Source organism: Echeneis naucrates, chromosome 8 (assembly GCF_900963305.1).
Source record: "Echeneis naucrates chromosome 8, fEcheNa1.1, whole genome shotgun sequence".
Lineage (NCBI taxonomy): Eukaryota > Metazoa > Chordata > Actinopteri > Carangiformes > Echeneidae > Echeneis > Echeneis naucrates.
This window is the reverse complement of record NC_042518.1, coordinates 17,618,027-17,645,267: the sequence shown is the minus strand read 5'-3', so window position 1 is coordinate 17,645,267 and position 27,241 is coordinate 17,618,027. Positions and strand designations below refer to the sequence as shown.

The 27,241-nt window shown below is 40.4% G+C and overlaps 2 protein-coding genes across 4 annotated transcripts; one reads left to right on the top strand and one right to left on the bottom strand.

Moving 5' to 3' along the window:
• Positions 1-446: 446 nt before the first annotated feature.
• carm1 (coactivator-associated arginine methyltransferase 1) lies at positions 447-21,525 on the top strand. 3 transcript variants are annotated; one of them, XM_029508280.1, is made up of 16 exons: positions 447-617; positions 4,558-4,683; positions 6,799-6,905; positions 7,952-8,056; positions 8,834-8,944; positions 9,813-9,990; positions 10,528-10,618; positions 12,735-12,816; positions 13,148-13,233; positions 13,324-13,413; positions 13,506-13,643; positions 15,398-15,487; positions 15,594-15,706; positions 16,475-16,552; positions 17,269-17,337; positions 17,460-21,525. In XM_029508280.1, exons 1-16 carry the CDS (start codon positions 476-478, stop codon positions 17,597-17,599), a joined length of 1,746 nt encoding a protein of 581 aa, XP_029364140.1. In that variant the 5' UTR covers positions 447-475; the 3' UTR covers positions 17,600-21,525. The 3 variants fall into 3 exon arrangements, with proteins under 3 accessions (XP_029364140.1, XP_029364142.1, XP_029364141.1); XM_029508282.1 differs by having other exon boundaries at positions 17,269-17,366; positions 17,460-17,601; XM_029508281.1 differs by lacking the exon at positions 17,269-17,337.
• Positions 21,240-27,133, bottom strand: yipf2 (Yip1 domain family, member 2). The gene is made up of 9 exons (XM_029508285.1): positions 26,933-27,133; positions 26,656-26,721; positions 25,273-25,406; positions 25,106-25,186; positions 24,890-24,977; positions 24,230-24,346; positions 23,967-24,133; positions 22,771-22,953; positions 21,240-22,685 (listed from the first exon to the last, which is right to left on the bottom strand). The coding sequence occupies exons 2-9, from the start codon at positions 26,684-26,686 to the stop codon at positions 22,596-22,598; spliced, it is 891 nt and encodes a 296-aa protein (XP_029364145.1). The 5' UTR covers positions 26,687-26,721; positions 26,933-27,133; the 3' UTR covers positions 21,240-22,595.
• Positions 27,134-27,241: the final 108 nt, after the last annotated feature.

Genomic DNA, 27,241 nt, shown 5'->3' with positions numbered 1-27,241 from the left:
ATAAACAGTATAAAAATAAGTACTATAGAATGAATATAATAATATAATGTCATATTCTGAAATGTACATGAATTTCCTATAGATCTACCTATTATTAAATATTAAAATACTTTAGATTTCCATTTTAACGCTGCTGTGTCTCTATTGTACTTGTTTTTGACTGACTGTGATGCTGCACCACATAATTTTGGCATCTGAGACTTCCTCCTGCACAAAACCCAATAGGGACTTTTTTTTCCTGTGACCGCGTTGGGAGCGTAATTGGAAGAAATTTGTCAAATGAAAATCTTATGAGGGCTCCAACAAAGAATGAAGTCATGACGTTTGTCGCCTGTGTTTACACGCAGGCGGGCTCGCCCCTCCAGGGGGCGCTGTTGCGGTGGCTGGCGCTGTTGATGCCCGGGCTGCCTCCAGCAGAGAGCAGTGCTAGGTTGGATGTGAGCGTCACCGACCTGTCTCGACTTCCAGATCGAAGATGGCGGTCTCGGTGTTCCCCGGCGTGCGGCTCCTCTCCATTGGAGACGCGAATGGAGACATACAGCGACACTCAGAGCAGCAACCTCTGCGGTTAGAAGTTAAAACCACACAAGATGCCGCCCTCATCAATCTCTCCAATGGTGAGTTGACAATTTCCGTAGCTGCCCCTTCGCTTGGTCGGCCTGCTTTAACTGCCAGCGCTAATGCTATGCAGTGCTAATGCTTACACGGCTAATCTGGCCATACGTAGCGCTAGCTGCTGAGAAGCTAAACCATCCTGAGAGACCACGTCGCCCCCCTGTTCGTCACGAGGGAGCCCACAAAACTCTAAATCGGTCGGGGCTTCTTAACTTTAAGCTCTGGGCTCCCGCGCGTACTCCCCGTTTTGGAGACTTCGACTAAAATATAGCGCAGCACATCCATCTTAGCGTAGTTAGTCTCGTCAGTGAGCAGGGCAGTTTAGTAATGTGTAGTTTAACGCTAGTTAAACAATGCCACTAGCCTGGCTTCAGCAGGGATGCGCTAACGTGCATCAGACCAGATCCCGTCTAACATCTTTTGCCCTTGAGGATTCACAAACGTTTATTTTGTCACATAAATATGTCTGTTTACGATGAGCATGCTTCACTATTTCTCCAAAGATTGCGCGTATTGATATTTAGCGGATTAGCTTTTGAATTAGCTAAGGTGGATTGTTTTGGAGCTTAGAGCAGATGGCATCAGTCCCGGCGCTCCGCTGTGGACCAGTGGGCTGCCGCTGCTGTTACACCGTCTTTAGCCAGCAGCCCGCCACGTCTTCGAACGGCTAATGCATCAACTTTTATTCGTTTTACTTCATCGTGGGGGAAACGGTGTTGCTGTTTTATTTTGGGGTGGCGTAGGGAGATCGGGCCCTCATTACTTATGCATTCATCTTTGTTCTCATCGGAACAATAGAGGCTTCCCCGCGCCTTCTTCCCTCCTGTGTGGACTTGGGATCAGAGCCGCTGCGCCCCTGCGGCTTTTGTTAGTCGGTGGGATGTCCCGCTGGACAGAAACGGCCGCCGCTGGCCTCCTCTGCCTGGATGCTTAAGTTAAACAAAAGCGCACATTTTTTACAAAGGGATTCATTTCTATAGCTTTTAGCATTTCTGTAATACATTTTAACTCTCACACCTCTCAATCAGCCCAAAATTTAAAACGAAGTGTGTGAGAATGTAGGCCCTTTAAAAATGTAAATGATTTTTTTAAGGCTTATACGTATTTGGGCGTGGGGTTATTTCTTATTAGGAAATGATTAAAAGATTTGAAAACACATTAATTTGTGCATGTTAGGGTTGTGTAATCTGAAAATGATCAGACCTGATCATGTAGGAAGTGTCTAAAGATACCACACATCTGAATTTGCATTAAGGGGAAACCCCTTAGATTTTACACCTCAGTCTTATTTCCACGTGTTATGGAGTAACTGCTGTCTGTGTGGAAAACCTTGTATGAAGTCTCCAGAGGGAGCTATGTGAAGTCTGACAAACTGCCTCAAGGATGTCAGTAGCAGTCATGTCTCAAGAGTAAAACTTGGAAAGGAAAAAAAACTGCAGGTTAAAAGTGAATAAGCTCAGGCCTCCACAGTGGGTGCTTTTAAAAAGTGTGAAGGGAAACAATTATGTGGGTGCAGCAGTGTAGGTGACTCTTATTCTCTCTGCGAAACATCCATGGAGCATCATCCAACTTTTAAATGGCACTGACTGTCGCTGGTTAAAATGGCAAGTTGTATCAGAAGTAATTCCATAACTTAACTTGATGATAGTGGAAAATGCTGATGGTGGATTTTTGTGCTGAATTCAGAGTGAGACATTGTGCCCATTATGGGTGTTTACCTTTCAGGCCACTTGAGTGCAGAGCACAGCTACAGGACATGCAGTTATCCAGGAAAATTAAGCACTATGCTGTTGCTTCCTTGTTCTAGAGGATTCAGGTTAAAGTCGACAGTCCTATGAAATGATGTTATGTTTATCTTAAATCACTCAGAATTTTGTGTTGATCTTATGCATGTATTTTTCACAATGACACATTTTAAATATCAATTTCTAAATTATGCCATTAAAGTAACAGTTTGCAGAAATAACCCGGAGAAATTAAAATATTCAAAGCAACTGCACTGAAAGTTCTCTATCAACCAAATGACAGTGAACAGTCTGGATGTATCTACAGGTCAACCAGAAATTAGTCAACTGGGCATTTTCTGTTGTGCTTCTCTGTGTCTTCAGACTCCTGAGGGGTTGGATGATGTCAGTTAATTTTCAGGTCTTTCTAGAGACTCTCAGTTAAGTTCAAGTTGGGCCTCTGGCCTTTCCAGAATGGTCCCTAAACACTCCTGTGTTGTGCTAGTTGTTTTCTTCAGGTAGTTTTCCTTTTTGAAGATTGCTCCTTTAAAAAAATATATTTAATTTACATTTTTTGTTCAAGGTTTTTTTTTTCTGGCCTTTTCTGACTTTACTCAATAGGACAGCTTGAAAAGTGACATGAAATAGGGAAGAGAGAGAGGGTGGGTAATGACATGCAGGAAGTGATACTGATTGGAGCCTCCTGTTTATGGGGCAGGCACTCACCCGCTGGAAACCCAGAAGGCGAACCTTTGGTAAAGTCTGAGTCCTGAGCCCTGTAGACCAGGTTTTCATTAAGGACACCTCTTGTATATATCATAATCTTGCTACTCTCAGGTCTGAATACAAGGGTCTGCATACCTTTATCACTGTGAGGCTTCAGTTACTCATGACTCTGGGGTATTGAGTGAAGATTTACGAAAGGAAACATTAAAGTTAATGATTTTAGACATGCATTGTTTATAAAATCAGAGCACACAAAGCTCATGCAATGCCCCATGCACGTGGCTATTTCCAGGCAGACAGCAAATAGACCTCATGCATGTCAAACTAGTAAAAACATTAAATTGCCAGCATGAATGAGCAGGCTTCCTCAGATGATCACGTTGATCCAATCACCCAGTGAAAGTCCCATTCAAACCACTTTTAGTTCTGATTCAACATCTTCTGTATTTGGTTGGTTTGTTTGAAGAAGAAGTAGTGCCGAGGTCAGAAGAAATGCTCAGCCCATCTCACGCACACACGTACGTACTCACAATCACACAATAAATCTTTCCAGGCCCTGTCACCTTACAGGTCCTCTGTGTGAGTGTTGGACTGGGGTGCACACTGTTTGATCCTTAAAACCCCTCCACTTGTTTACCTCAGCTCGAGTGCTTATGTAATATTATCTCCTGCCTTTGCCTAAGAAGTCAGCTGAGAAAATACCTCTGTTGATAGATGAATACACTCTGCATCTCCTGACTGAATGGACCAAATACAGACACTTGTCCTGGACTGCACCACTGTGCAAGCAAGCTTGTGTGTTACATATTATGGATATGTTTCATACTATCCTGTACCAGCTCCTTGCATCCTAGTAAGTGGAAATTATTGTAGACATCTTGTCATGAAAAGGACAAACCATGGGATTATTCAGCATATAGGGGAAGCACTTGTGTTTCCTTCCCTTTTGGAAACATTTGCTGGAAAACTACAACTTACATCTGTTTGAGAAAATTACTGAACCTGATGAAAATTGTGGCTTTTGCACTTTTGAGGGTGTTTGTTGATAGTAACAAGACTATAGATAAAGACCTGCTGTACATTTTTGTCTTCAGCCCATGTAGACATGTACCTTTGCTGGTATGTGTAGTCATTGAGATATATGCAAATGTAAATGCAAATCCTATAACAGGGAGGACAAGGTATCAGTAGTTGTTGAAAAATCTCACTTGACAAAAAAAATCTGGTTCCTGTTGATTTTCAAAATGTTTAAGTTTTGTGAGCCAATATATGTGAGCATTGGAAGGAGAAAGGCTGATGCTGTGTTGCATTCAGATCTCCCACACAGGAGCAGCTTGTGTTAAATGTGTGATGAGCAGGAAACAGCAGAGCCATAGAAATAATTTAGACATGTTAAAACCAAAAACAATTGTTTTTAAATAACTCCACATATTATACAGTTCTTTTGGAAATGTTGCTCCTAACTCCTTCCATCCCCTCCATTTCATTCCAGGAGAGGAGGCGAGTGTGTTCAAGTGTTCAGTTTCTAGGGAGACGGAGTGCAGCCGTGTGGGGAAGCAGTCATTCATCATCACGCTGGGCTGTAACAGCGTACTGCTGCAGTTCTCCTCACCTGGAGGTAAACAGTAAATGCTACAGTACAATACAACATTATCATACACTGTTCAAGAGTAACACACAACATATATATGAGGCAAAATTTTTTCTGCATTTTTTAATGTCTGAACACAACATGCAGCTGCCAGTAAAAAAAGTAATTTCCTTTATAACCAAACCTTTGCTGGCTGAATTCTTTACTAATGGATGCGTTATTATTCTTTCATTTTTCTAACTGCATGCATGTGTTCTCGTTTAATTGCCCTGCTATTGAACCATGTTAGCTTTGCTCCCCATCTGCTTATAGCTTCAGAGTGAGCCAGCATTCAAAAGTCTTTGTAAGCAGCGAGCATGTGTTTCCCACACACTTGGCATGTGCAGCCAGTTTAATGAGTCTCGCCCTTGCACACACCCTTTTCCCCACTGATTCCTCTGAATAGTCATTGTCCAATCATGGCTCAGTAACTGACCAACCTGGCAGGCCTGTCAAGCTTGAGTTTTTACCACATGTGGAAGTTGGGAGAGTTTTTCCAAAACCACAGTAGAAAAAACAGTTGGGAATGGATTAAACTGTGTCTTCATCTTCTCTAACATAAGCTACAAACTGAAGCATGCATGGCTAAGTAGCTTGCAGTCTCCAGCAGTGACCATCTATTCCTAAACTATTGGACACTAGTTTGTCAGATTATAGGTTACCTTCAAGAAGAGCTTCAGCAATCAGCAATCAGGATGTTCTGTGTTTCTGTGTTTCTCTGCTGGTCCTGGATCCTTGAGTGTAGGATTATGTCAGCAACTCTCTCACTTTGTTTCGGATGTAGGTTTCCTCTCCAGTTTTGCTGAACATAATGTTAGGTTTTTTTAGTTATTATCCTAAAAAACATTCTCATTTTAAAGGTACATTGTAGTTTTAAAGGTAAATAAGATACTGTTGAAAAGTCTGAACAGTAGAGCATTAACCTGTCAATATAAAAACTATATCATATAGGCACATGGCTAGTTCAGAACAATCTTTTTCCCCGAGTTTGAAACTTGGAGCGCCAGAGTTTTACTTGTTTATTTTTGCACATTCAACACGAATACTGCCGTGTTAGCGTCAGTTTTTCAGCATCCTGTCTGTAGCTCAACACATATGTTTAAACAACTCCTGTCCATGGCCTGTTTCTGCCTCTCCTCATTTTGATGTACAACTTCTCATGAAAATGTTGCAGCTGTGGTTCTGCAATCAAAATCAAATTTATTTATATTTCACCAAATCATAACAGTTACACCAAGGCACTTTACACATAGAGCAGGTCTAGACCAAACTCTTAATAATAAATTAATTATCTTATATATATGTGTGTGTATTTGGGGGGTGGGGGGGCGGCATATTGTGTACGTAGAGCACATTCACACCTTCACATTTCCATGCTTTTATTGTGATTTTGTTTAGATATTTTGCCTGGGCATTGTGGTTTGGGTAAAATGCGAATATTTTTGCTGTACTCTCCCCAGTGTACAATGACAATAAGTCTATTCTATTCCGCCAAGGTCCTAAGGCTGATTTAGAAACACATTGTTTGCCAAATTGTAACTAGTAAAATATGCTGGTCTCACTTGTTAAGTGATCAATTCATTCATTCATTAATTCATCTTCTACCACTTATCTGTTTCCCGGTCATGGACAATGCTAGAGCCAATCCCAGCTCACAGTGGGCAAGGGCAGGGTACACCCTGGACAGGTCACCAGTCCATCACAGGGCCAACACACATAAAGAGATCAAGATGAACAATCACTCTCACTCACACTCACACAGACCTATGTACAATTTAGAGTCACCAGTTAACCCAAACAAAGGAAACCGTGGTACTCGTAGTAAGCCCACAAAGGCACGCGGAGAACATGCAAACTCCACACAGAAAGGTCCCAGGCCGGGAAACGAACCCGCAAAAAACACTGACCACTCTGCTGCTATGCTGGCCATAAGTGATCAACGATAATCATATTTCCCAGCATTAGCAACCATAAAAAAGGAGAAGTACATCTATGTAAGAGTAGATCTGAAACCTCATAAACACTACTTTTGCCTTTAGTGTAATAAAGGGACATTGTGACATGTCTTTTTTTTTTTTTTTTTTTTTACGTTTGTGCGTCCAGATTTTCAGTCTTTTTATAATCTCCTGAAGAACTGTCGTGGGCATGTTGGTGAGCGCTCAGTCTTCAGTGACAGAACAGAGGAGTCCTCTGCTGTACAGTACTTCCAGGTGAGATGATTTTGGTTTTCTTCTAAATAGAAAAGGAAAACATCCCAGTGTTTCCTTTAGAATTTTTTTTCAGTGGTGGGAGAAGGCTCTCCGGGGGATCGGGGCGGTGTAAACAAATGACACCTGACTGCAGATTTAACTTTTACAAGCTATTTATTGGCTAGCCAGTTGAAAATGGCTTTTTCCCCTTACCACCACTATAACTTATACATGTCAGCCATGTACAACATCAGATAAAGGCTGAATGTAAAAAGTAAATAAAACAGTAAAATGAAGTCAGTAAAAGGCTAATGATACCTAACTAGCGTCATCTTCATCAGTTATCTTTCCCTGAGAAATATTTGAAGAAGCACATCTGAAAATACAGTCAGGAGTTAATACATCATGGCCTGTAAATATTAGCTTAATGTTATCAATTAGTTTACCCAGATTAGCGTTACTGAGTTGGCACCGGGCCCAATTAACTTAAGCTACCAGTATGTTGTGTAACGTTAGCTGGCCATCAATACTTAACAGATATCTATTTAACTTGTAAAATTTATGATGAGGAATTTTAGGCTAATAAGTCTACCTTTTGTCCGGTAAATTGCTGCCATATTTTCCAGGACGACACTCCACTGACTCTCTGACATGGTGCCTGACGTGATGTCACTTTCAACGCTGTGCTGTCGCAATTAATTAACGTTGCATTAACTCCATCACCAGACTGCGATGGAGTTAAATGAATATAGAGGAAGCACTGCATTCTCTCGCAAATATAATTTGACAGAATACACAGTTAATAGGATAGTCAGGAATAGCATATATCAACACTTCATTTCTCATAAAATGTTGATCATTAACATGAAGGGCAATGCTGTCTTTAACCTAGAAAACCTTCCAAGATGTATTTTTTTTAATGGTATTAATAACTTCTGTGAAACCTTATGTTGTACTTTTGTCTTTTTTTGTCTTTATTGTGTTGGTATGTAAAACATTGATCAATATTAAAAAAAAAAAAAAAAGGGGTTGTCACCCAATGAACACATTTTTTCGGTCTCTGGCAGTTTTATGGCTACCTCTCCCAGCAACAGAACATGATGCAAGACTACGTTCGGACAGGGACTTACCAACGGGCGATTCTCCAAAACCACACCGACTTCAAGGACAAGGTGACTTTATACTACTACACAGATGCCCTCTACAGTAACTGCTGAGGTGTTCTTTAAAAGAAGTGGTTGAATGTTGACCAAAGTGCTGCTGTGAGAAAGAAACCTCCACTGGACCTCAGTGGACATCAGACCTCACTATTTATCAGGAGAAAAAAAATTGGGTGATGACAGTGATTACCCTGTAGCATTTGCTCATCACACAGACCCAGACACCGTCCTAGCCAGACTTACAACCTATAAATTATTTTTGAAGCGATATGTTGTTGAACTTCGGACTTTTAAAGCATCTCTGAACTCTCTGAGTTATTTTAAGTGCAAAGTACACTAGATGGCTCTTATACTGTAAGACTATCAATTATTACACTGATGAGATCTTTTAAGGTTGTTAATTATACAAAAATTTTGACATTGATTTCATCCAAAGTGGGGGCTTTCTGTGCGGAGTTTGCATGTTCTTCCCATGTTAGCATAGGTTTCCTCTGGGTACTCCGGTTTCCTCTCACAGTCCAAAGACATGCATATTTGGGTTAATTGGTGACTCTAAATTGCCGTGAATTCTGAGTGTGAGTGGTTGTTCGTTTCTGTCTGTCTGTATGTCTGTATGTTGGCCCTGCAATGGACTGGTGACCTGTCCAGGGAGTACCCTGCCCTCGCCCAATGTGAGCTGGGATTGGCTCCAGCGACCCTTGCATCTTGGAAATGGATAAGCGGTAGAACACGAATGAATGAATGGATAACTATTGGTGCTAAAGGATGTTTTATTGTTCTTTCCTTCAGGTTGTGCTTGATGTCGGTTGTGGTTCGGGGATCCTCTCTTTCTTTGCAGCTCAAGCAGGAGCCCGGAAGGTCTATGCTGTAGAGGCTAGCACCATGGCACAACATGCTGAGGTACACACACACACATACATTCAACTAAAAGCACCTTTGTCAAGCTATTTTTTTAAATGTAAATGTATTTGTAAAAAATTTATTCGATTAGATAAAGAACAAAGTAAGTCAGGGTGAACATGACATAAATATCTTCATGACAGGATGTACATCTGGGTCTATGCAGCTGTATGTGGGGTCATCATCTGTCTGTGGTTGTAAACAGATTTATAATAATCATAGTAAAACTTCTGAGTCATGGGCTCTCAACCGGTTCCCTGCTTCGCTTCTCTGCTGCATGACTTTTCTTACACAGTCAATCCAAATTCCATCATCTGACTTGTGTCTTAATTGTATGACTTTAACTGTAAGGAGAAAAGACAAGTACATGTACACAAAAATGTGGGTTGCGATGATAAGTTGCTGCTTAACTATTTCAGAGCCACATAAGGGCTTTAAAACATTTTTATGCCGTTGCATTTTCTTTAAGTTTAAGTTGTAAGAAAAAAAAATCACCAAGTCAATAAATAAAAGCTCTGCTCACTGTCATGATATTGGAGATAGTAGCTCAGTTTTCTGAGCTACTATCTCTGAGTTTTGCTCATTCTTCAGAGCAGTAATTATCCGAAATTGACTTCAAAACCTCTAATGCTCTTAATATGTCCAATTATCTCACTGTCTTTTTTCTGTCACCTCAATAAATAAATGAGATACTAAATGAGATTAGCTATGACATCACCTACTGCAGCTAATAGGAGTGAGTGATGCAAAGTCCAGTCAAAGTATCAGACATTAGTTGATCACTAATGATGATGCAATTTTTGGAAGCCATCTGCTTAATGGGGCCAAAGGGTTTCCTGCTCCAGTAAAGTTGTCCCCTGCCTTCCAGGTGCTGGTGAACAGTAACCGTTTAGCAGAGCGTGTGGTCGTGATCCCAGGAAAAGTGGAGGAAGTGACGCTGCCAGAGCAGGTTGATATCATCATCTCAGAGCCAATGGGCTACATGTTGTTCAATGAGCGCATGCTGGAGAGCTACCTGCACGCCAAGAAGTTCCTCAAACCCAGTGGTAAGACAGTTTTGAGTATAACAGGAAAACACATTCAGGTGTCAGTTTATTAGGTACACCTGAAGGTTGTCAGTTCATACCAAAGCTGTGTTGAAGAGGTGTTGGTCAGTTTGTTGTGCTGTACTGTTCTATTATACAAAAGCTATATTTGTTATTTAGCTTTTAGCCCCCTTTGTCCTGCCCATTCACTGATTTGAATGGGCAAGACAACATAATAGAAACACCAGTAAACATAATGTTGTACACTGCCAAAACAGTGCTTTGGTGCTCAGGCAGTTGTATGTACACCCCTTGTACATCCCTGAAACACAGTTTGATGAAAAACTTATCATTCTAAATTTTATCAAGTTTCACCCCAAGACTTGAGCTCCTTGGCAAAGCTCATTCAGTTTAATACAAACTGTGCAACTGTACCAATAAAACTGACAGCTGAGTATATATTAAAAATTTAAATTAATGTTAAGAGATTGCATGTTATAGTACAGGTAGAAGGAGTCTTTGCAACAAGCCCTGCAGTCTTGCCATTGTGTGTTTCAGGTAAGATGTTCCCCACCATTGGTGATGTCCACCTGGCCCCTTTCACAGATGAGCAGCTTTACATGGAGCAGTTCACCAAAGCTAACTTCTGGTGAGCATAGAGAGATGCTGGGGAGGTTCAAGACCTGGGGAGACCAACAACCTGAGCCTTTAAAAGCCTTTTAAAGTTTTTGAAGTCTTATGCTGGTTGCCAGTGCGTGCATGGGGTGGCAGGGATCTCCTGCAATGCTGTCGACTCTGCAGGGAGGAGTTGGAAGCACCAGTGTCCTTCTCATTGTCCTGCTTAGCTTTCTTTTCCAGAATGTTACAGTTCACATAATGAGCACAAATCAAATAAGATACGTTTGATATACCAGCAGAGTTCAATCAAATTTTTATTTATATAGTCCCAAATCAAATGATACTTCAAGGCACTTTGCACATAGAGCAGGTCTAGATCTATAATAAGTCTTCACTGAATTATTTCAAGAGACCAAACAAATCTCTCCACAAACAAGCAGGAAAAATTTCCTTTAAGAGGCAAACCTCAGAGAGAACCAGGCTTAGGGTGGGTAGCCTTCTGCCTTAACCAGTTGGAAGATGATAAAGAAGATGGCAAATATGGTGATGGGCCGAGATGGGGCCATTACTGAGTGTGTCATTTGGTCGTGATGGTGTGTGTGACCTTCTTGGTGTTGTTGACGTTGAGGGAGATGTTCTAGTCTTAATATCTGTGGCTGTGGTCTGATATGAGGCTTAATGCGCATCAGTGCCATCTGAACTACATGATCTAAAAGCAGGTGCCACCTTAGTTCCTAATGAAACATAAGCCAGTTTGACTTCTTGGAGACTAAAGCTTCTGAATTCAGGAGCCCAACACTGAACCTTCATACAGTCTTGATTAGATCCTTTACAATAAAATGTTCCTGCTAAACATTTTTATTCTTGCCACAGAGCAAGACTGGATGTTGAATTGTACAGTTGCATAATTGTACCCTGCAATGAACATATGGAAGTGTTTCTCCTCTTTAATTTTGAAACGCTTGGCATCTACAGCTTATGGGACAGAGTATGGTGGCTCCAGGCCCAATTTTCTGGTGCCCAGTCATTTGCTGAAATATAGTTTCTTCCTAAATTTTTAAAAAAGTGAAAATTTTTAGGATTCAGTTTTTCTATCTGAACATCTGCTGTCCTGGTAACTAGCTTCACTTTTAACATTAATGATTCCATTTTGGTGTCTTCCAGCCCATGCTCTTCCTCACCCACCCTGCTGTTGCTTGTTTGTGTTGTCTTCAAGTCATTATTTGATTGCATCTCTGTTGTAACAGCTGGATGCTCCTGAACAGTCATCTGCAGGCTCATGAACATCTTAGCGTTATATTCTCTTGACAGTTTGAGTCAACTGTTGATGACCATGTAGAACTTTCTCCCCTGTTGCATAATACTGAAGTTAACATGGCAGACAACGAAAATAAAACAATGGGTTTTGTAGCCTATAGCTGAACTGCTACTCCAATGGCTGCTCAACTGGAAGCCTCCAGATTTATACAAATATTAAATCCCACATTAATAACATCCACAGGAGTGATCTTATTGTTCTTCTCTGCTATTTGTTACCACATTGCTGAGTTCTTTTGCAGTGAAACAGGGAAACTGCTGACAGGAGTAATTGAAGCATCATCAACATCGTTGTACTCGCTAAAAAATAGTGACTCACTCTGAAAAAACGTGGCTGAGAATCCACTTGTAGAGGCAGGGAACTAAATAGAGGTACCTTCCATTGTTTCAGTGTAAGTCAGCCTCTGGTCTGTTCATGGGATGCGTTGTCTACATTAATTTGTCTTGCATTAGTGGAAGAAGGTATCAGTAATAGGCTCAAATAGAGTTGCAGTTCATCACTGTTGCACAAGAGAGGGAAGAAAAAGTGTCTCTGCAAACATTAAGTAAAATTTGGGAATTGGTAAAATGAATTCTCTAAATGAAGCTGTTTTGATTTCTCTACAAGTTGCATTCATTCCACCCATTTGATTTAGTTTTTCTTAATATAAAGGAAAGAATATTGAAGAATATTTCACCTCAAGCTTTGTAACTCTAATTTTTTGTTATGAGTCTGTTTTCAGAAGCATTATTCTGGGATGGGGCAAATATGTTGTTTTTTTTTTTTTTTTTTTTTTTTTGCTCTTGAAAGAAAATACTTAAAAAATTTAATCTGATCTTTTTGTCTTCAGGTACCAGCCCTCTTTCCATGGTGTAGATCTCTCTGCCCTGCGAGGGGCAGCTGTGGATGAGTACTTCCGCCAGCCGATTGTGGTATGTTTGCCCATATCCACCGCCCACACACACACAAACACGTTTACACTTAATAAATCTGTTCTTACATAAGGACTGATTCTGTTTTTCTGGACACATGGAAGGTTTAATTCAGAGGTCCTATTGTAGCCCAGAAATGCAGCTCATTTTGATTTGGACGTCATGCCAATCCCAGGGCTGTATTTAATGCTCTCTAGTTGATGATTACCACCTGCTGTAGGTTCATGGACTGATTATTTTGCTTCATGATACTTCTAAATAGTAAACAGGGTTTCATCTGGTTCAGGTAATGCACTGCCTTGTTTGATGAGGTCTAATAATCCCCCCACAGGACACATTTGATATCCGTATACTGATGGCCAAGTCAGTCAAATACACGGTCAACTTCCTGGAGGCCAAAGAAGAGGATCTTTACAGGTGTGTGTCCGTGTGTGTTGTATTTTGGTATATGTGTGATACCCATTTTGATTGACGTGCCTCTTTCTTCCCTTTTCTTTTGGACCTCAGGATAGAGATTCCCTTTAAGTTCCATATGATGCACTCTGGTCTGGTCCACGGCCTTGCTTTTTGGTTTGATGTGGCTTTCATGGGATCAGTGTAAGTAAGCCAGTCATGCATGGAGGGTGTTGAATCTTGATATAAAAATGCATTAAATTGGTCCTGTATAACTCTCTTGTCTCTCACCGCAGGATGACGGTATGGCTGTCCACAGCACCCACAGAACCTCTCACCCACTGGTACCAGGTTCGCTGTCTGCTGCAGTCTCCCCTCTTTACCAAGGCTGGGGACACTCTATCTGGCACTGCACTGCTGGTGGCCAACAAAAGGTATTGAAGGAGTGTAAACATGTATATAACCTTTACAGAGCTGTAACAGTCAACTAGCTGTTAGAATCGACGAGAAGGTTCAAACAAGTTTTAATTGGTTAGTTTGTCACAGCAGTAACAAAAATAAAAAACACTGAGACATTTACACAACTGGTCTCTGCAACTATTTCATAGTAATGTAAATCATGGGATTAACCGAAGTAAATTCAGTAAACAGCATTAGCAGCTTCCTCATTGTTCTAATATATGCTTCAAACAGCTGCCTTACAGTTCTTCCAGGACACACTTTAAATATAAAAACACAGTCTGTTACATGAATTACACACTGGTTTGTCACATAGGAAATCTAAAGGATAAATGAGAAAAACACTTGATCATCAATCAAATGTTGACCTCAAGCAACACTTGACATTTATAAATAGCCAAAATTGGACCCCTAATATGACTTTCAGAATCATGACCACTTCTGCTGGTTAACAAATAAAATGATATATCATAAACACACAACAAATAGGGAATCAAGAGCTGTCCGGGAAATAAAACGTTGATGGGGACAGTAAAAGCAAATTCAATTCAATTCAATTCAAAGTTTGTTGCTAAGAAGGTAATCACAGAGTCGGGTCCATTTTTGTTTGTTTCTTGTGTTTTTTCCAAATTTTGACACATAGTTTTATAAATAGTGATGGCTATTGGCCTTGGATAATGAAAGAAGTGTTTTAAAATTTGGACCGAAAGAGACAATTATATTGTTATTGTTATATTGTCGCAATTATTTCCAAGACAATTAATTGTGTAGCAACATTTTGAATTGTTACAGCTCTACTTGCACCATTCCACATTAAGTTTCTGTTATTTGAACAACATTCCTCAGTATAATTTTTGTTGTACATGGAAGACTGTGCTGCAGTGAAACTTGTGACAAACACAAAGTGCATTAGTGCTTTCATATACATGGCACTGCCACATATACACATTCTGCTTTGTTTTTGTCACTCTCATTCACCTGAAAATAGTTTCACACTGCTCAATTGACTTCTCGCTTCCCACCTTGCAGTCAAATGGTGTAAAGTGGTATTGGTGGCAATTTTATGAGTACAAGTATGAGGAGTCATGTCAGGTATCAGTGCATCCCTAGTATCCACAAAATCTACTAAGACATAGATCTTGTTAATATTTTAAGTTAGTTGATTTCAAATGTTAGGATATTATCCCTGCTATTATGTAATTTGACGCAAAGGCCTTCACTGTAGTCTCACTCTGCCAGGACATTTCTTGGCTGGGCATAGTCTCTGCGGGTTTCCTGGCAACATCTTAGTTATAAGACTCCAGGAAGTTACTGAACCCGATCAATGTATAGTTGGACGCTTCCCTTCTTTTAACAACAGCTTTTTTTTTTTTTTTGCATTTCAGTTTTTGTTCAGATAAAAAAAAACAAAAAAAACAAAAAAAAACATGATATTGGTATATAGATTTTATTCCCTTTGGAGCCTTTTGTTCTCCTATTTGAACTGTTAGGGTTAGGCTAACAGGCTGCTGACTGTAACCTCATTTATCTGTGGATTTGAGAGGTGTATCATCTTCTCGTGTAACAACAAGTATAATTTCAATATCTGGCTCTACCTCCTGGCTCTGTCTCTGAGCCACCTTCTGGACCAGAGAGTCAGCTTTGTGCTGACAAAGCTGCAAACTCATCTGTTTTTTTTTAACATCATGTAATCATGTAACATCATGTAATGTAATCTCCTTCCCCACAGACAAAGCTATGACATCAGTATTGTTGCCCAGGTGGACCAGACAGGATCAAAGTCCAGCAACCTCCTGGACTTGAAGAACCCCTTTTTCAGGTGAGTTGGTTTCTTTCCACCATTGAACATGTTTGAATGTAGACAAAGCCATGAAGTGTTGAAACTGGGCGGGTTGCTGTCTAAACATGTGTGTTTGTATTTGCAGGTACACAGGCACCACCCCCAACCCTCCTCCTGGCTCACACTACACCTCCCCATCTGAGAATATGTGGAACACGGGGGCAGCCTACAGCATGAGTCAGGGAATGGCTGTATCAGGTGAACACACATACAGACACTGGTAGATGAAACATGTCCAACGTCTTATTTTCCTGAATATTAAAGAACTTAAGAAACAGGAAATGGCAGAATGAGAAAGCATGACGGGTAATACTGAGTAGTGATTGTTCATTTATGTGTAAAGTTAAATGTAATTTTTTTTTTTTTTTTTTTTTTAATACATGTGTACATTTTCATTCTAATGTGAGGCTTTTAGAATCACATTACATTTAATCAAACGCTGGTGTGGTGAAAAGTGACAGAGCTGAGCAGCTGTGATCAGTGTTGCTTCCACTGTCTTTGTGTCCATGCGACTTTGGCTGAACATAATGACATTCTTTTATATTTCTACACTGAACCACTTTACTCGTGCAAGGCTGTTTTTTAACTCACAAACCAGTTTGAGGAAGTGACATTGTGTCAATAGCCTCATGTATTAATTGAGCTCAACAATAAACAGAACAAACAAACAAAAAAACACTGTACATGGGTGTAACTCACAATGGCACTTTGATAATATTTGTTTTGGATATTAACATCATACATATGAGTTTTGAGAGCCAGAAAAATCCAGTGAAACACCACCTCATTGAAAACACAATCTTTGCACAGCTAGACAAAATCCAGACTGTAAAAACAACATACTTGTGTTTATTTTTTCCCTAATATCATATTAAAAAAAAGAAAAAAGGCACCTAACAGCCTCTTATTTCTCCATAGTTTATGGGTTAGATGTTTATTACTCTGTTTTCTGTCTGCCCCCTTCAGGGATGCCTGCGGCCTATGACCTCAGCACAGTCATCGGCAGTGGCCCGGCAGTGTCTCACAACAACCTCATCCCCCTTGGTACTGACAACACCCCCTGATGGCACTGCATTTCATGCAATATGCAAAAGCATTATGAGCTAGAAATAGTTGCTCTTTGTAAAGTTGGCTTGTGTAGGATCATAAAAGGTAGCTGTCAGTAATATGGAATATCATGTTATTTTCTGCCATGTGTGGTATTTTAATCTGAATGAATGAATTTGCAGAGTGACAGAATACCACCCAAGGCTAGTCACATAACACAAGTGATAAGATCATGCAATTTTTGAAGTTTGACTTTTTAAAAGTTTTTAAGGGACAGGAGTCTGATCCTTTAAGTTTATGTACAAAAAATGTAGATAGGAACCACCAACAGCAAATTGAATGAGCTCATTGGGTCAATTTGTTTTAGCTGAATGTTAATTAAGCTAAACTAAACGTTTTGATATATCTGTTTAAGTCTCAGCATGAAGTCTTCCCAAGCAAGTTTTATAAAGGGAATCAGTAGGAGACAGTTATCCCTGCACAGCTATGAGAAAAATCTGTCAGTTCCTTGCTGCATCTGAACTGTCAGAAATTGAAGCTAAACTGGAGCTGCAGCTCCTGTCAGCACTTATGTTGTTGTCTCTATTATTATTATATATATTTTTAATTTTCTCATTTTATTCAAACACACATTTTCAGACTTGCTCAATATCAGTAACTCCTTAGAGAGCAGTGATGCACATATTAAGTATTTCTTCTCTGTCTGGTCCCAGTGAACACGGGAATTGTAAACCACACCCACTCCAGGATGGGCTCCATCATGAGCACAGGAATCGTCCAGGGTATGTCCACCTGACAGAAACCAGCAGAAGTCAGTTTGTGCAGCTTAACTGAAATTTACCAAATAGCCATCTTTGGTTTAAATGCTTTGTAAATGAACGTGACCCCTTGTTCTTCCGCCCAGGAGCCACTACGGGGCAGTCAGGCCCCAGCAGCAGCGGTACTTACTATCCCGTCACCAACCAATTCACAATGGGGGGTGCTGCCATTTCCATGGCCTCACCTATGGTCATCCCCAGCAACACCATGCATTATGGCAGTTAAGATGAGGACTTCGCCCAGACCTCTTCAACCTCCCAGTCCCTGCATGACAATAGACCCCCGACCCCTCCCAGTGGAGCCCCCCACCCCCCTGCCGACTCTCCGCAATCATCCACCCTTCAGCCCTGGCCGACCCACCAATCCGCAGCCAAAACCAATATACCAAAACCAGTGCTCTACTGGCACTTTTTCCCCTTTGTTGGTCACCCATACTCTTCTTTGTTGAGTCCATCACTATGAACAACATGAACAGTCAAATGCCCTCCAATCCGTCCAGGCTCTTGTCTTGCTAACAGCTGAAGCCTCCTCTTAATTTCTCCCTGGATTTATCAGGACTGCAACACATGCACAGCTGAGATGCACAGCAGACATCATCCAACCCTTCCCTGGATTTTCACCTTTCTACTGTCTCAACCCCTCCACTCCTTCTTCTTTTTTACATCATGATGACCCCAAAGTGTTTCTCCAAAGTGTTTCTTCCCCTTCTAACCCTTGAGAACCTACTTATTGCCAGATACCAGCATCAGTCGGTTCCTGTAATTCTCCACCAGAGCTACGCTGAAGTTTTTTGTTTGTGTAATAGGACACTGTAATCATCAACACTCATCTTTGAGCCACCATCTGGCTTTTCATATCAGTCACAGTCTTTAAAGCCATTTGGCGCATCTCTCTAGAGATGAACTCATGCCAGACCAAATGGTTCATTTTAAAGTATCAGTTCACACAAATCACAAAACATATTTCCCCTGTTTTCTCCACATAGATGATTTGCTTCAAGGAAGAGGCAGATAAATCAGAACTGAAGCTGTCTGTACCTGAGAAGGATGTGGAAAATTGGCTTTTTTTTTCTCTGATTTGGGGAAAAAAGTTCCTCATTACATAATATGTTGTTGTACTTAGCAGTAGTGTTGATGCACTCCAATAGGTTTCACATAATTGTCAGGTTTTTGGAGAATGCTGGTCACCTTCCATGTTCAGAGGAAAATAATCCTTGTCTGTGGCAGTAAATTGACAATGAGAAGAAAAAAAACTGCAAAGCTCAGTTAAGATGTTGTACAGTCATTTGATCCAGTGTTACTGTAAAAATATTGATTTGAGCTGTTTTACATGTATTTGTCCATCCCACCTGTGATGCAGTTAGCCTAGCCTAGTTTAGCTGGTAACAGGCTCTCTCCCTGTTTGTCTTAGTTTATGTAAAAGATTTGTTGGAGGAATCTCTATCACAAACAGCAGCTGGGTGCAGGGTCTGCACACAGCGTCTGAAAGGGGCCTGTCCTCACACATGTTGTGGGGTTGCAAGTTTTGAGCACTGTCGAAATTAATCAAAAAGCTAAGTGATTTTTATTGTATCTTCCAACCAATCAGAAAAAATGACTTCCTATTTAGTCTTAGTTTGACAGAGGGAGGCTTTAATCAACCACCAGTAAACCAGGGAGCTCTCTATTTAACACACTGACACCTCATCAGTGGCTCTTTTAGTCATCTAAAGCAAGTAAGTTAAAGGCCTCAGGAACGATGAAAGGTGTTTTTAGCTGTTGTGAACTCCTCACCTCCTCAAGCCTGAGGAGGCCTGTAATGTAGTGAATTGTACAACACTGTCAGTCCCTTAGTTCACACAAAAAACTATAGTGGTTGTATTAATGAAACCTTGAGAAATTCTCTTTTCATGGTAGGTGACCGGTTGGAATCTCCCAAACACATGTTCTTTGTTCATGCTCCAACACTTTAGTCCTGTCAAATCGAAACATGCTGCCTGCTGCTCCAGTTGCCAGCCCTCATCTTTAGCTGAGAGGACGTCTCTGCTTCTCCTCCCTGGCCAGTGGTTTGTTTGTGCTGGGTCACTCCAGCAGCTGGAGGAAGATTTGGGGGACAGATCTGTTAAGGACCAATAAATCCTGGAGCTGAGCTGTACTGGCAGCATCCTACTTCACATCCTTGCCTCCTTCCCTTGTTTTTCTTCCCCACTTTCTTTGAGACTGTCGCAAAGAGACTTAATTGATGAGGTGTGGGAGACTGGGCCCTGTCTGCCCAATTTCCTCCTTGCCTGTTCACTCTCTATGACTGCCAGCATATCATAACCCCGCCCCATCACACCTGACACCTTTGTCCCATTTTATTAGTCAAGGAGAGAAAGACTGACATGTATGAATTGCTTCCAGTGTCACAACTAATGGACTGGTTTATTTGGAATTTATGTTAGCAAATTTTAAGAGCTGAAAAAAATGTCTTTGTAGGAATAACCTTTCTTTGTTGTCTTTATTTTGTTTTTGTTTTGTTTTTTTTTTTCTGTCACAAAAAAACAATTAAAAAAAGAGAGCAAATTAAATGTGGTGGAGATGTTCCAAAAACCCATCCTGGAGTCAGGTGTTGTAGTATTTGACTTGTTGGCTGTCGTGTGTGACGTAGACTGGACACAGCAGACGTTTACCATGTGGTCGCCTGTAGCTATTGTGTCCCCTCTGTCGTGGAAAGATTGCTCTGTGTAGTCAGTAGTGGCATCCACTTTTCTAATGGAAACGTGTAATAGGAACACTGTGTCATGTTCTGTTGTTTCTGTGTTGATGAAGTGGTAAAAACACTCTCCTCGCTGTCTGACATGACTCTTCTGCTCTGGACAGATGCACAACAGACCAGTTCAGCATCTCTTCATCGGTGTGCAGCATAAAACAGATATAAAAAAATAATGCGTGAATGCATGTGGGCTGTCTGTGGGTGGTGGGGGGGGGGGGTACAGGTTACAGCCATTTTTTTTTAAGTTTGTTCTACATTTGGTGTTACCTTCTTTCAGAGGGAAGACTCCTCATGAACTTGAATCCCCCTACCCCTCACTTGTATACAGTGGACAAATCTTTCCCTCAGTCCAGTTCTTCAGTTCTGAATTAACTCAATTTTTAGACTTTAAACATGAAGTGTTAATGCTAAACTGCAACTCAACTTCTCGCAGTGAACAGGTATGAGATGATTTGTGGAGTCAGAGCTGTTTCACATTTAACCGTAAAAAAAAATCCACGTGGATGTAAATTATGCACATGCACATTCTGAAGTGGACCAGAGGAAAAGACTGAAGGATAGTCTGGAGAACACGGTGCAGGTATTTAATTTGCAAAATAGAAACAGCTCTTAGTCTCCATAAAAGCGAATGATTAAAACGATTTCATTGTTTTTCATTCAGATTACCTTCTTACTGCCGTGTATATTTTCACATGAACTATGGGATCAGACAGCTTCACTGGTTACGGAACCAACTGTGCCAGGGCCTTCCTGCTCCAAACCTGACCCATATAATCAGTGCTTTCTGTGCTTGTAAATTCTTCATTCCAGTTTTTTCCTGCATCATTGGGTCATGCGGTAGAAGGCAAAGACCAGTGAAGTTTAGTGGACTGGATCAGAGCTCTACCAGACTCACGCTTACCTCAAGAAAATGATTCAATTCATTTAGTTGAGATTTTTGAACAAGTGCAATGCTGCTTTTATATGAAATCACACTATAAAATCCATACATTTAGATAAAATAATCTAAATCTGATTTGCATTCACAGCTGCTGAAACATAAAGGGAAACAGCAAAATGGCAGCCACTGTTAGTAACTGTGAGCGTGGATGAAATATAGTGACAGCAACAACAGACATTAGGTAGACAAGCATTAAATAGTACACACCCTGTTTATTAACAAAATACCCTCAACACCATCACAGTAGGAAAATGAAAGGTTAACACAAACATAGACATTGTGCTGACTTTACAATAAATCATCTATGCAAACAACTGAAATCATTTTGTTAATGAAGGTTATGAGGCTCAGTGATGTGGGGGCATCAGCAGGAGTCCTTAACACAATCATTACACAGCACCAGCCTAGAATAACCTCCTTTCCCACATCTGTGACAAGCAAGTTGCTGTTTTAAACTGAACAATGCAAATAAACATAATACGTCTTAAATCTGCAGTATCAGTTCAAAGTTTTTGTTTTAGCTTTACGACTTCAAATGTGAGTTTGTGATGTGATTATAAGACAGTTCCATGTGGTGCTGAAGTTATTGAATAATCAAAAGAGAAAGTAAATTGTCCTGGCATTTATCAAAAAACCAGACTGAGCTCTGTGACGCTCCAGAGACACACACAACAAAATAGAACATAACTGTTTAGGTTACCATGTTTAATGTTTACCATGTTGTCATGCTAACATTTGCCAATTCGCTCGGCTGATGGAAACGACAATGTTGAAGATTTTTGGTCGTTAACTGAAAAGTTAAAAAAAAAAAAAAAATAGTTACTACATCATTAAGCATATACTGTGGCCATGGGAAATCAGAGATAGACATTACCACTTCTGTTTAGTTGGTAGGATTGACTGTATGACTGCTATGTTGCTAATCTGATCCTGTTTTGCTTCCTCACACCTTTGTAGTTCTTTTCACCAACTGCAATTACTTAAGGTGTGAAGGGTAAAATGATTGACAGCTGGATCCATATGTATGTTGGCCTCAGGGGCCTGGGATTGTGTGTGATAGTTCACTGTCATGCTTTCACCACTTAATTAGACAATGAACTATAAAAATGTGTTGCCTTTATCTGATTTATATTTTTATAAATCCAATATTTTTTGACTTTCGGTTCAGGGAGGGGAAGAAAGAAGGGCCACTGCAGTTAGTCAATTTATAAATTATTTAGATAATGATGAGCTGTTGTTACTTTCCTCTACTTTGTAATTTCTGTTTCAGTCATGCTGATAGAAGTGTGAAGAATGTCACTAGACAACTTGCAGTCTGAAACGCCTCAGTAAAAATGCACAACATGCTACTTCAGTGATAGTAAAACCAACCTTAGGATAAATTAGACAAACAACCACACACATGCCCGACCCAGGGCAAAAGGAGTACATGAAACAAATCATACAAAGGCAATATTCAACACTGCCTCAACCAGCCTGTCTATACATGGTTTCACATGGGTTTGTGATCCCAGACACAGCGGCCTCATCTCTTCTTCCTTGGCTTGGTCAGTGGATTTTGGTGGTTTGTGTGATGTGAGTCAGTGGGGTTGTAGGGACTACGGTTGGTTCTCGTGTTGCTATCTGGAAGAAGTACAGCTGAAAAAAAGAAGAGGAAATTTAGTTGTGGTTCATTACAACTGTGCACAACAGTCATCAGGGATCATGAATACAGCTCACTAACCTTACACCCTATTGCCAGCAGTGTGTGCAAAACCACTATTGTCACAACTGTAGCCACAGCCATCACCTTGGTGTCGTCACGGACAACAGGCCAGAAGGTGAGGACCAGGACTGAGCCAGAGACCATCATGGCAAACAGAATCAGTGTCCAGCGCAGCCACTCATATGGGATGATCCACAAGACCTAAAGGTGAAAGGATCTTTACAAAAATGGGTTTGGATAAAACAAACTCTGGTGCTGATGAGGAAACTGGGTGAGAATAATCACAAAGCAACTACTTGGTTATTTCCAACTGTGCACGGTATTCAATACACTATTTAAGAACTATTGTTCTAAGTGTGGCCCTGTGCTGGACTGGCAACCTGTCCAGGGTGTATCCCACCCTTGCCCAGTGTGAGCTGGGATTGGCTCCAGCACCCCCGTGACCTGGAAACGAATGAATGAATATTCAAAGTGGTATGTTGTTTTAACAGAGAGGCTTCAGGAAGGAAGGTAAGAGTATAAGGACTGACAGCTCCAAAACTGCTGCATAACCTGCTGTTAGTCTCCACAATCTGATTCCCTATGCTGACATGCTGATGATACAGGATGATATTGCAAATACTGCTAATTAAAAAGGCTTATCTGTTACGTAGATGGGACTTCATTTCATAGCTGCTAGGTCATTTGAAATAAATCAGTTGGTCTGTGTTGTATTCTCATGCTTGGATATGAATGGCCTACATTGAGGGATAACCAATAACTTCTGCTCTTTGATCAAGAAACTGAATTTCTGTTGCAGACTAAATTTTGTGGCACCATACATCCCTTTGTCACTGAGGTTCAAAGTTCATGCACGACCTTGGAAGCAGTGCAGTACATGGCAAGATGAGACAAGAAGTGTTTTCTATGTTCTTTCAGCCACTATGAAAGAGGACAACCACCACAGGAAATGAAGAATCAATTTTATGTTGTGAGCTATGATTTATGACTGCATTTATCCATCTGTACTGAAGTAAAATAAACCCTTGATTTGGTCAAGCTTTAACACAGGAGGGGAGATTGCATGATGTTGGGATAACACTGACGTAAAATTTCCACTTAAGCTGAAGTAAAATCATGTGCTGCTTTATTTTGTAGCAGCTTGCCTCTGTAAAACCAGATTATTAATTACCCTGACACTTTTGTTAGGTTTCCTGGAGGGAAGATTTACTTACTGAGGTGGGAATATAGATGAAAAGGGAGTAGCCATAAACACACACTGTCTCCAGGAAGGAATAGCCTCCAATCTGCCTCTCAGCTCCTTGCCTCCAGGTCAGGAAACCCCATAAACCGATTGGCACCAGCCAGGCATACATGAAGATCACAACTGCAGCTATTGTTACTGCAAGCAACAAAAAGCAGGAGACAGAGACAAAGAAGACTCAGTCCAGGTGACACAGATTCAGACTGCCCGTAAGAACTTGGGTGTCGGACTGACCTCTGTGGAACTGTGGTCTGTAATGGCAGGTAGAGTTCCCTCTCTCACTGAGGAAGTTGGCCAGATTCCCACTTATTGCTACTGAGAACACCAGTGTAACACAGATCCAGAATGGACCTACAACAACATACAAATACAAGATAATCTTTTGAGAGATAGTGCCTCAGCTGGACATATACAAAAACTTATGAAATAAAACATTATTACACAGAAGTAATGGATTCTGACATGTTGAAGGTTTGCTTTTCGTATCAGTTTAGATGGAAACGTGTTTGGAGTTAGAAACTAGACAAAACTAATGATAAAAGAAAGCACGACCAAGGTATGCCCCCTGAACAAGCCATGGGTTCCAAATAGTTTATATTGCTAACATAACCTATAACACATTTAAACTTTAAATCATGTCTGTTGCTGAGATTATTTACAAGTAATATAGGTTGAGAATGGAGTAAATTTTGATGGAACTGATCATTTTGTCCATTAATTTAAATTATTTTCCAAAAAAAAAAAAAAAAAAGGTAATATATTACAAAATAGAATAATGAAATTAATTGTAAGCATGAATACTTCAGAAGTCCAAAACGTCTGTGGAAGAATTGATGAAACTTGTTGACATTTATGACCACAGATAAATGATTGAAAATGTCTCCACTGGCTTACCATATAGATCTGGGTTTGATCTCAGGTAGTGTTTGATAAAGTTTTTTCCAGGTAATGGCAAAATTGATCCCTTAATTCTGTCGAGTACCTGCATCACATGATGGGGTTTCAAACACAGTGTTAGGGGATTGAAAAGGATTTGTTTAAAAACACTTGTAACCAAGGCCAGGTCCAACTACAGTTATATGAGGATGGTATTTGTAGAGAGGCTCATACCTGCAAAGTGTCCACATTGAAGAATGACTGATAATACTCAAAGGTCCAAAAACCCCCAGATGGTTTCTGTCCCCCTAACAACTGCAAGCACAGACATCTCTCAGCTGCTGTCAACCTAAAACATCCACACTTGTGTCACGGCAACGTAAATCAACACATTTACTGACCTCTGAACTCTCTTCCTGACCCTCCTCATCCTCTGACAGGTCTAATTTCACATCCTCTCCTCCTACTGAAGCAGACATACTGAATGTGGAGGCCTTTGGGTCAGCAGATAACAGCTCAGCTGCTTCCTCAAACTCTACAGACAGAAAGAAAGCAATACAGGGAGTCAGTGGTGGTGATGATGCTCCAATGGACCAAGATCCAAGGTGTATGCAAAACACACAACTCATCAAAAGGAAATCTGATGTTAGTGTTTGTTTTGTGAACAATTAAACCTTTGTTGTTTTTCTTAAATCTTACTGTGTCCTGGGTAGGCACAATTTACAGTGGAGGAATATCTATTTAGATCCTTTCCTGAAGTAGGAAAACTAAAGCGAAAAAAATACTTCAACAATGCTAAAATGCTCTATTACATTTTAAAACATAATTAATTTTAAAAACTTAATATCCCACTCAAGTAAAGTATCAGCAACTACATGCAGTTTATTATTAAGTACTGGTATGCTCCGGTTAATATCATAATATATAATCATTGTGTTAGTAATAGAAATCTAAAGGGCCACAGAAAGGGGAAAGACCCAAACCATGCAGTGATGCTTCAATTTGTTTCCAGTTTAACTTTTCCTCCAATGATTTTTGAGGAAATCCTGGATAATTGGAACAATTACTGAGCTTTTAGAGGGAAATGCCTTTCTACAAATATCACTCGGACATGTGAAATGTGACCTCAAAGGCACACAGCTTTTTCTGTTACATCTGATAAGCTTCTTAGATCATCTACTGTGTAAATCTTAACCTTCCAGCTGAAAATAAATAAAGCTATTAAATAACTGTTGTTCAATAAAAATAATAATATTTCCCTCTGAAATGTATCACAGTGGAAGCACTTTTGGTTAGCCTGATTGCAGCTCATGTGTTAGGAAGAAAGCAGGCACTAGAGGTCACTAAATCTCAGATTTATAATTAATCTGTCGCAGATTTGAGGACCTTCTCATTTTCATTGTGTCGTGTCTCTTCACTCAAACCTAAGCCATTCATTGATTTGGTCATTAAAAGTATTTGAGTGATGTGACATTTAGATACTGCAGGGTTATTAACATGCTCCATAATGACAGCTGACTGTGACTGACTGTCATCACTCAGCATCACTCAGATCAGAGGGAAAGTTTAATTCCCTCAAATCCTATTTCCTTCTTTCATTCTTATGAAAAAAAGAGAAGCTCCATCATCTGACAGAATGCTATGATTGTACAGATCAATCTAAAAACAGAAGTCCAAGTTCAAATAAAATCAATTTCCAGATGTCCTTTTAAGTGTATATAGTTATTTACTTTATAAAGTAAGTAAACTAAACGTCAAGTATAGCAGAGACATGTGATCGTTACCTTGGAAGCGTAGGTCATTTGGGCTGGCCATTGTTTCCCTGATCAGACAGCAACCTCATGCAAGACCTAAGAGAAGACGAACACTGAGGTGAAACCTGGTGTTCCCATAGAGCAGCTTCAGCCAATCAGCCAATTTATCTTTACAAACAAACCGGGTTTTCACGTCATAAGCTGACATCTGATCAGAAAGCTGCTTGTAATACAAGTAAGCACATAGTAGTCCACATTATTCTTACTGTGAGCAGAAAAGTGTGAAACTACGCATGTTAAAACTCACACTTGTCCGCAAAAAGATGACCGCGATGGCGATTTGACCGAGACGGCTGTCACAACTTAACCCAGCGAAAATAAACACACAAAGACACTCTCGTTTTACACGACAACACGGGCTGACTTAATAAAATGACAGTAGATAATAAACTCTGCTAATGCTGCTATCTCAGAGCAAGCACGACTGCCCACAATTTAGTTGGCAAGACTTCCGGTACACGTCACCACGTAAACAAAGCTGTCACGTGAATTATGAGCTGGCTGCAGTCGAAAGTGAAAAAAAGGGGGGGCAATTCGAATAATTCAAATAAACCAT

Coding starts and splice junctions, on each gene's coding strand:
- carm1 (XM_029508280.1), top strand. CDS start 476: ATGGCGGTCTCGGTGTTCCCCGGCGTGCGGCTCCTCTCCATTGGAGAC. Junction 13,234..13,323: donor AAAGAAGAGGATCTTTACAG/GTGTGTGTCCGT, acceptor TTTGGACCTCAG/GATAGAGATTCCCTTTAAGT. Junction 15,707..16,474: donor TCAGGGAATGGCTGTATCAG/GTGAACACACAT, acceptor TGCCCCCTTCAG/GGATGCCTGCGGCCTATGAC.
- yipf2 (XM_029508285.1), bottom strand. CDS start 26,686: ATGGCCAGCCCAAATGACCTACGCTTCCAAG. Junction 24,347..24,889: donor ATCAAACCCAGATCTATATG/GTAAGCCAGTGG, acceptor ATGTTGTTGTAG/GTCCATTCTGGATCTGTGTT. Junction 22,686..22,770: donor TGCTGGCAATAGGGTGTAAG/GTTAGTGAGCTG, acceptor TCTTTTTTTCAG/CTGTACTTCTTCCAGATAGC.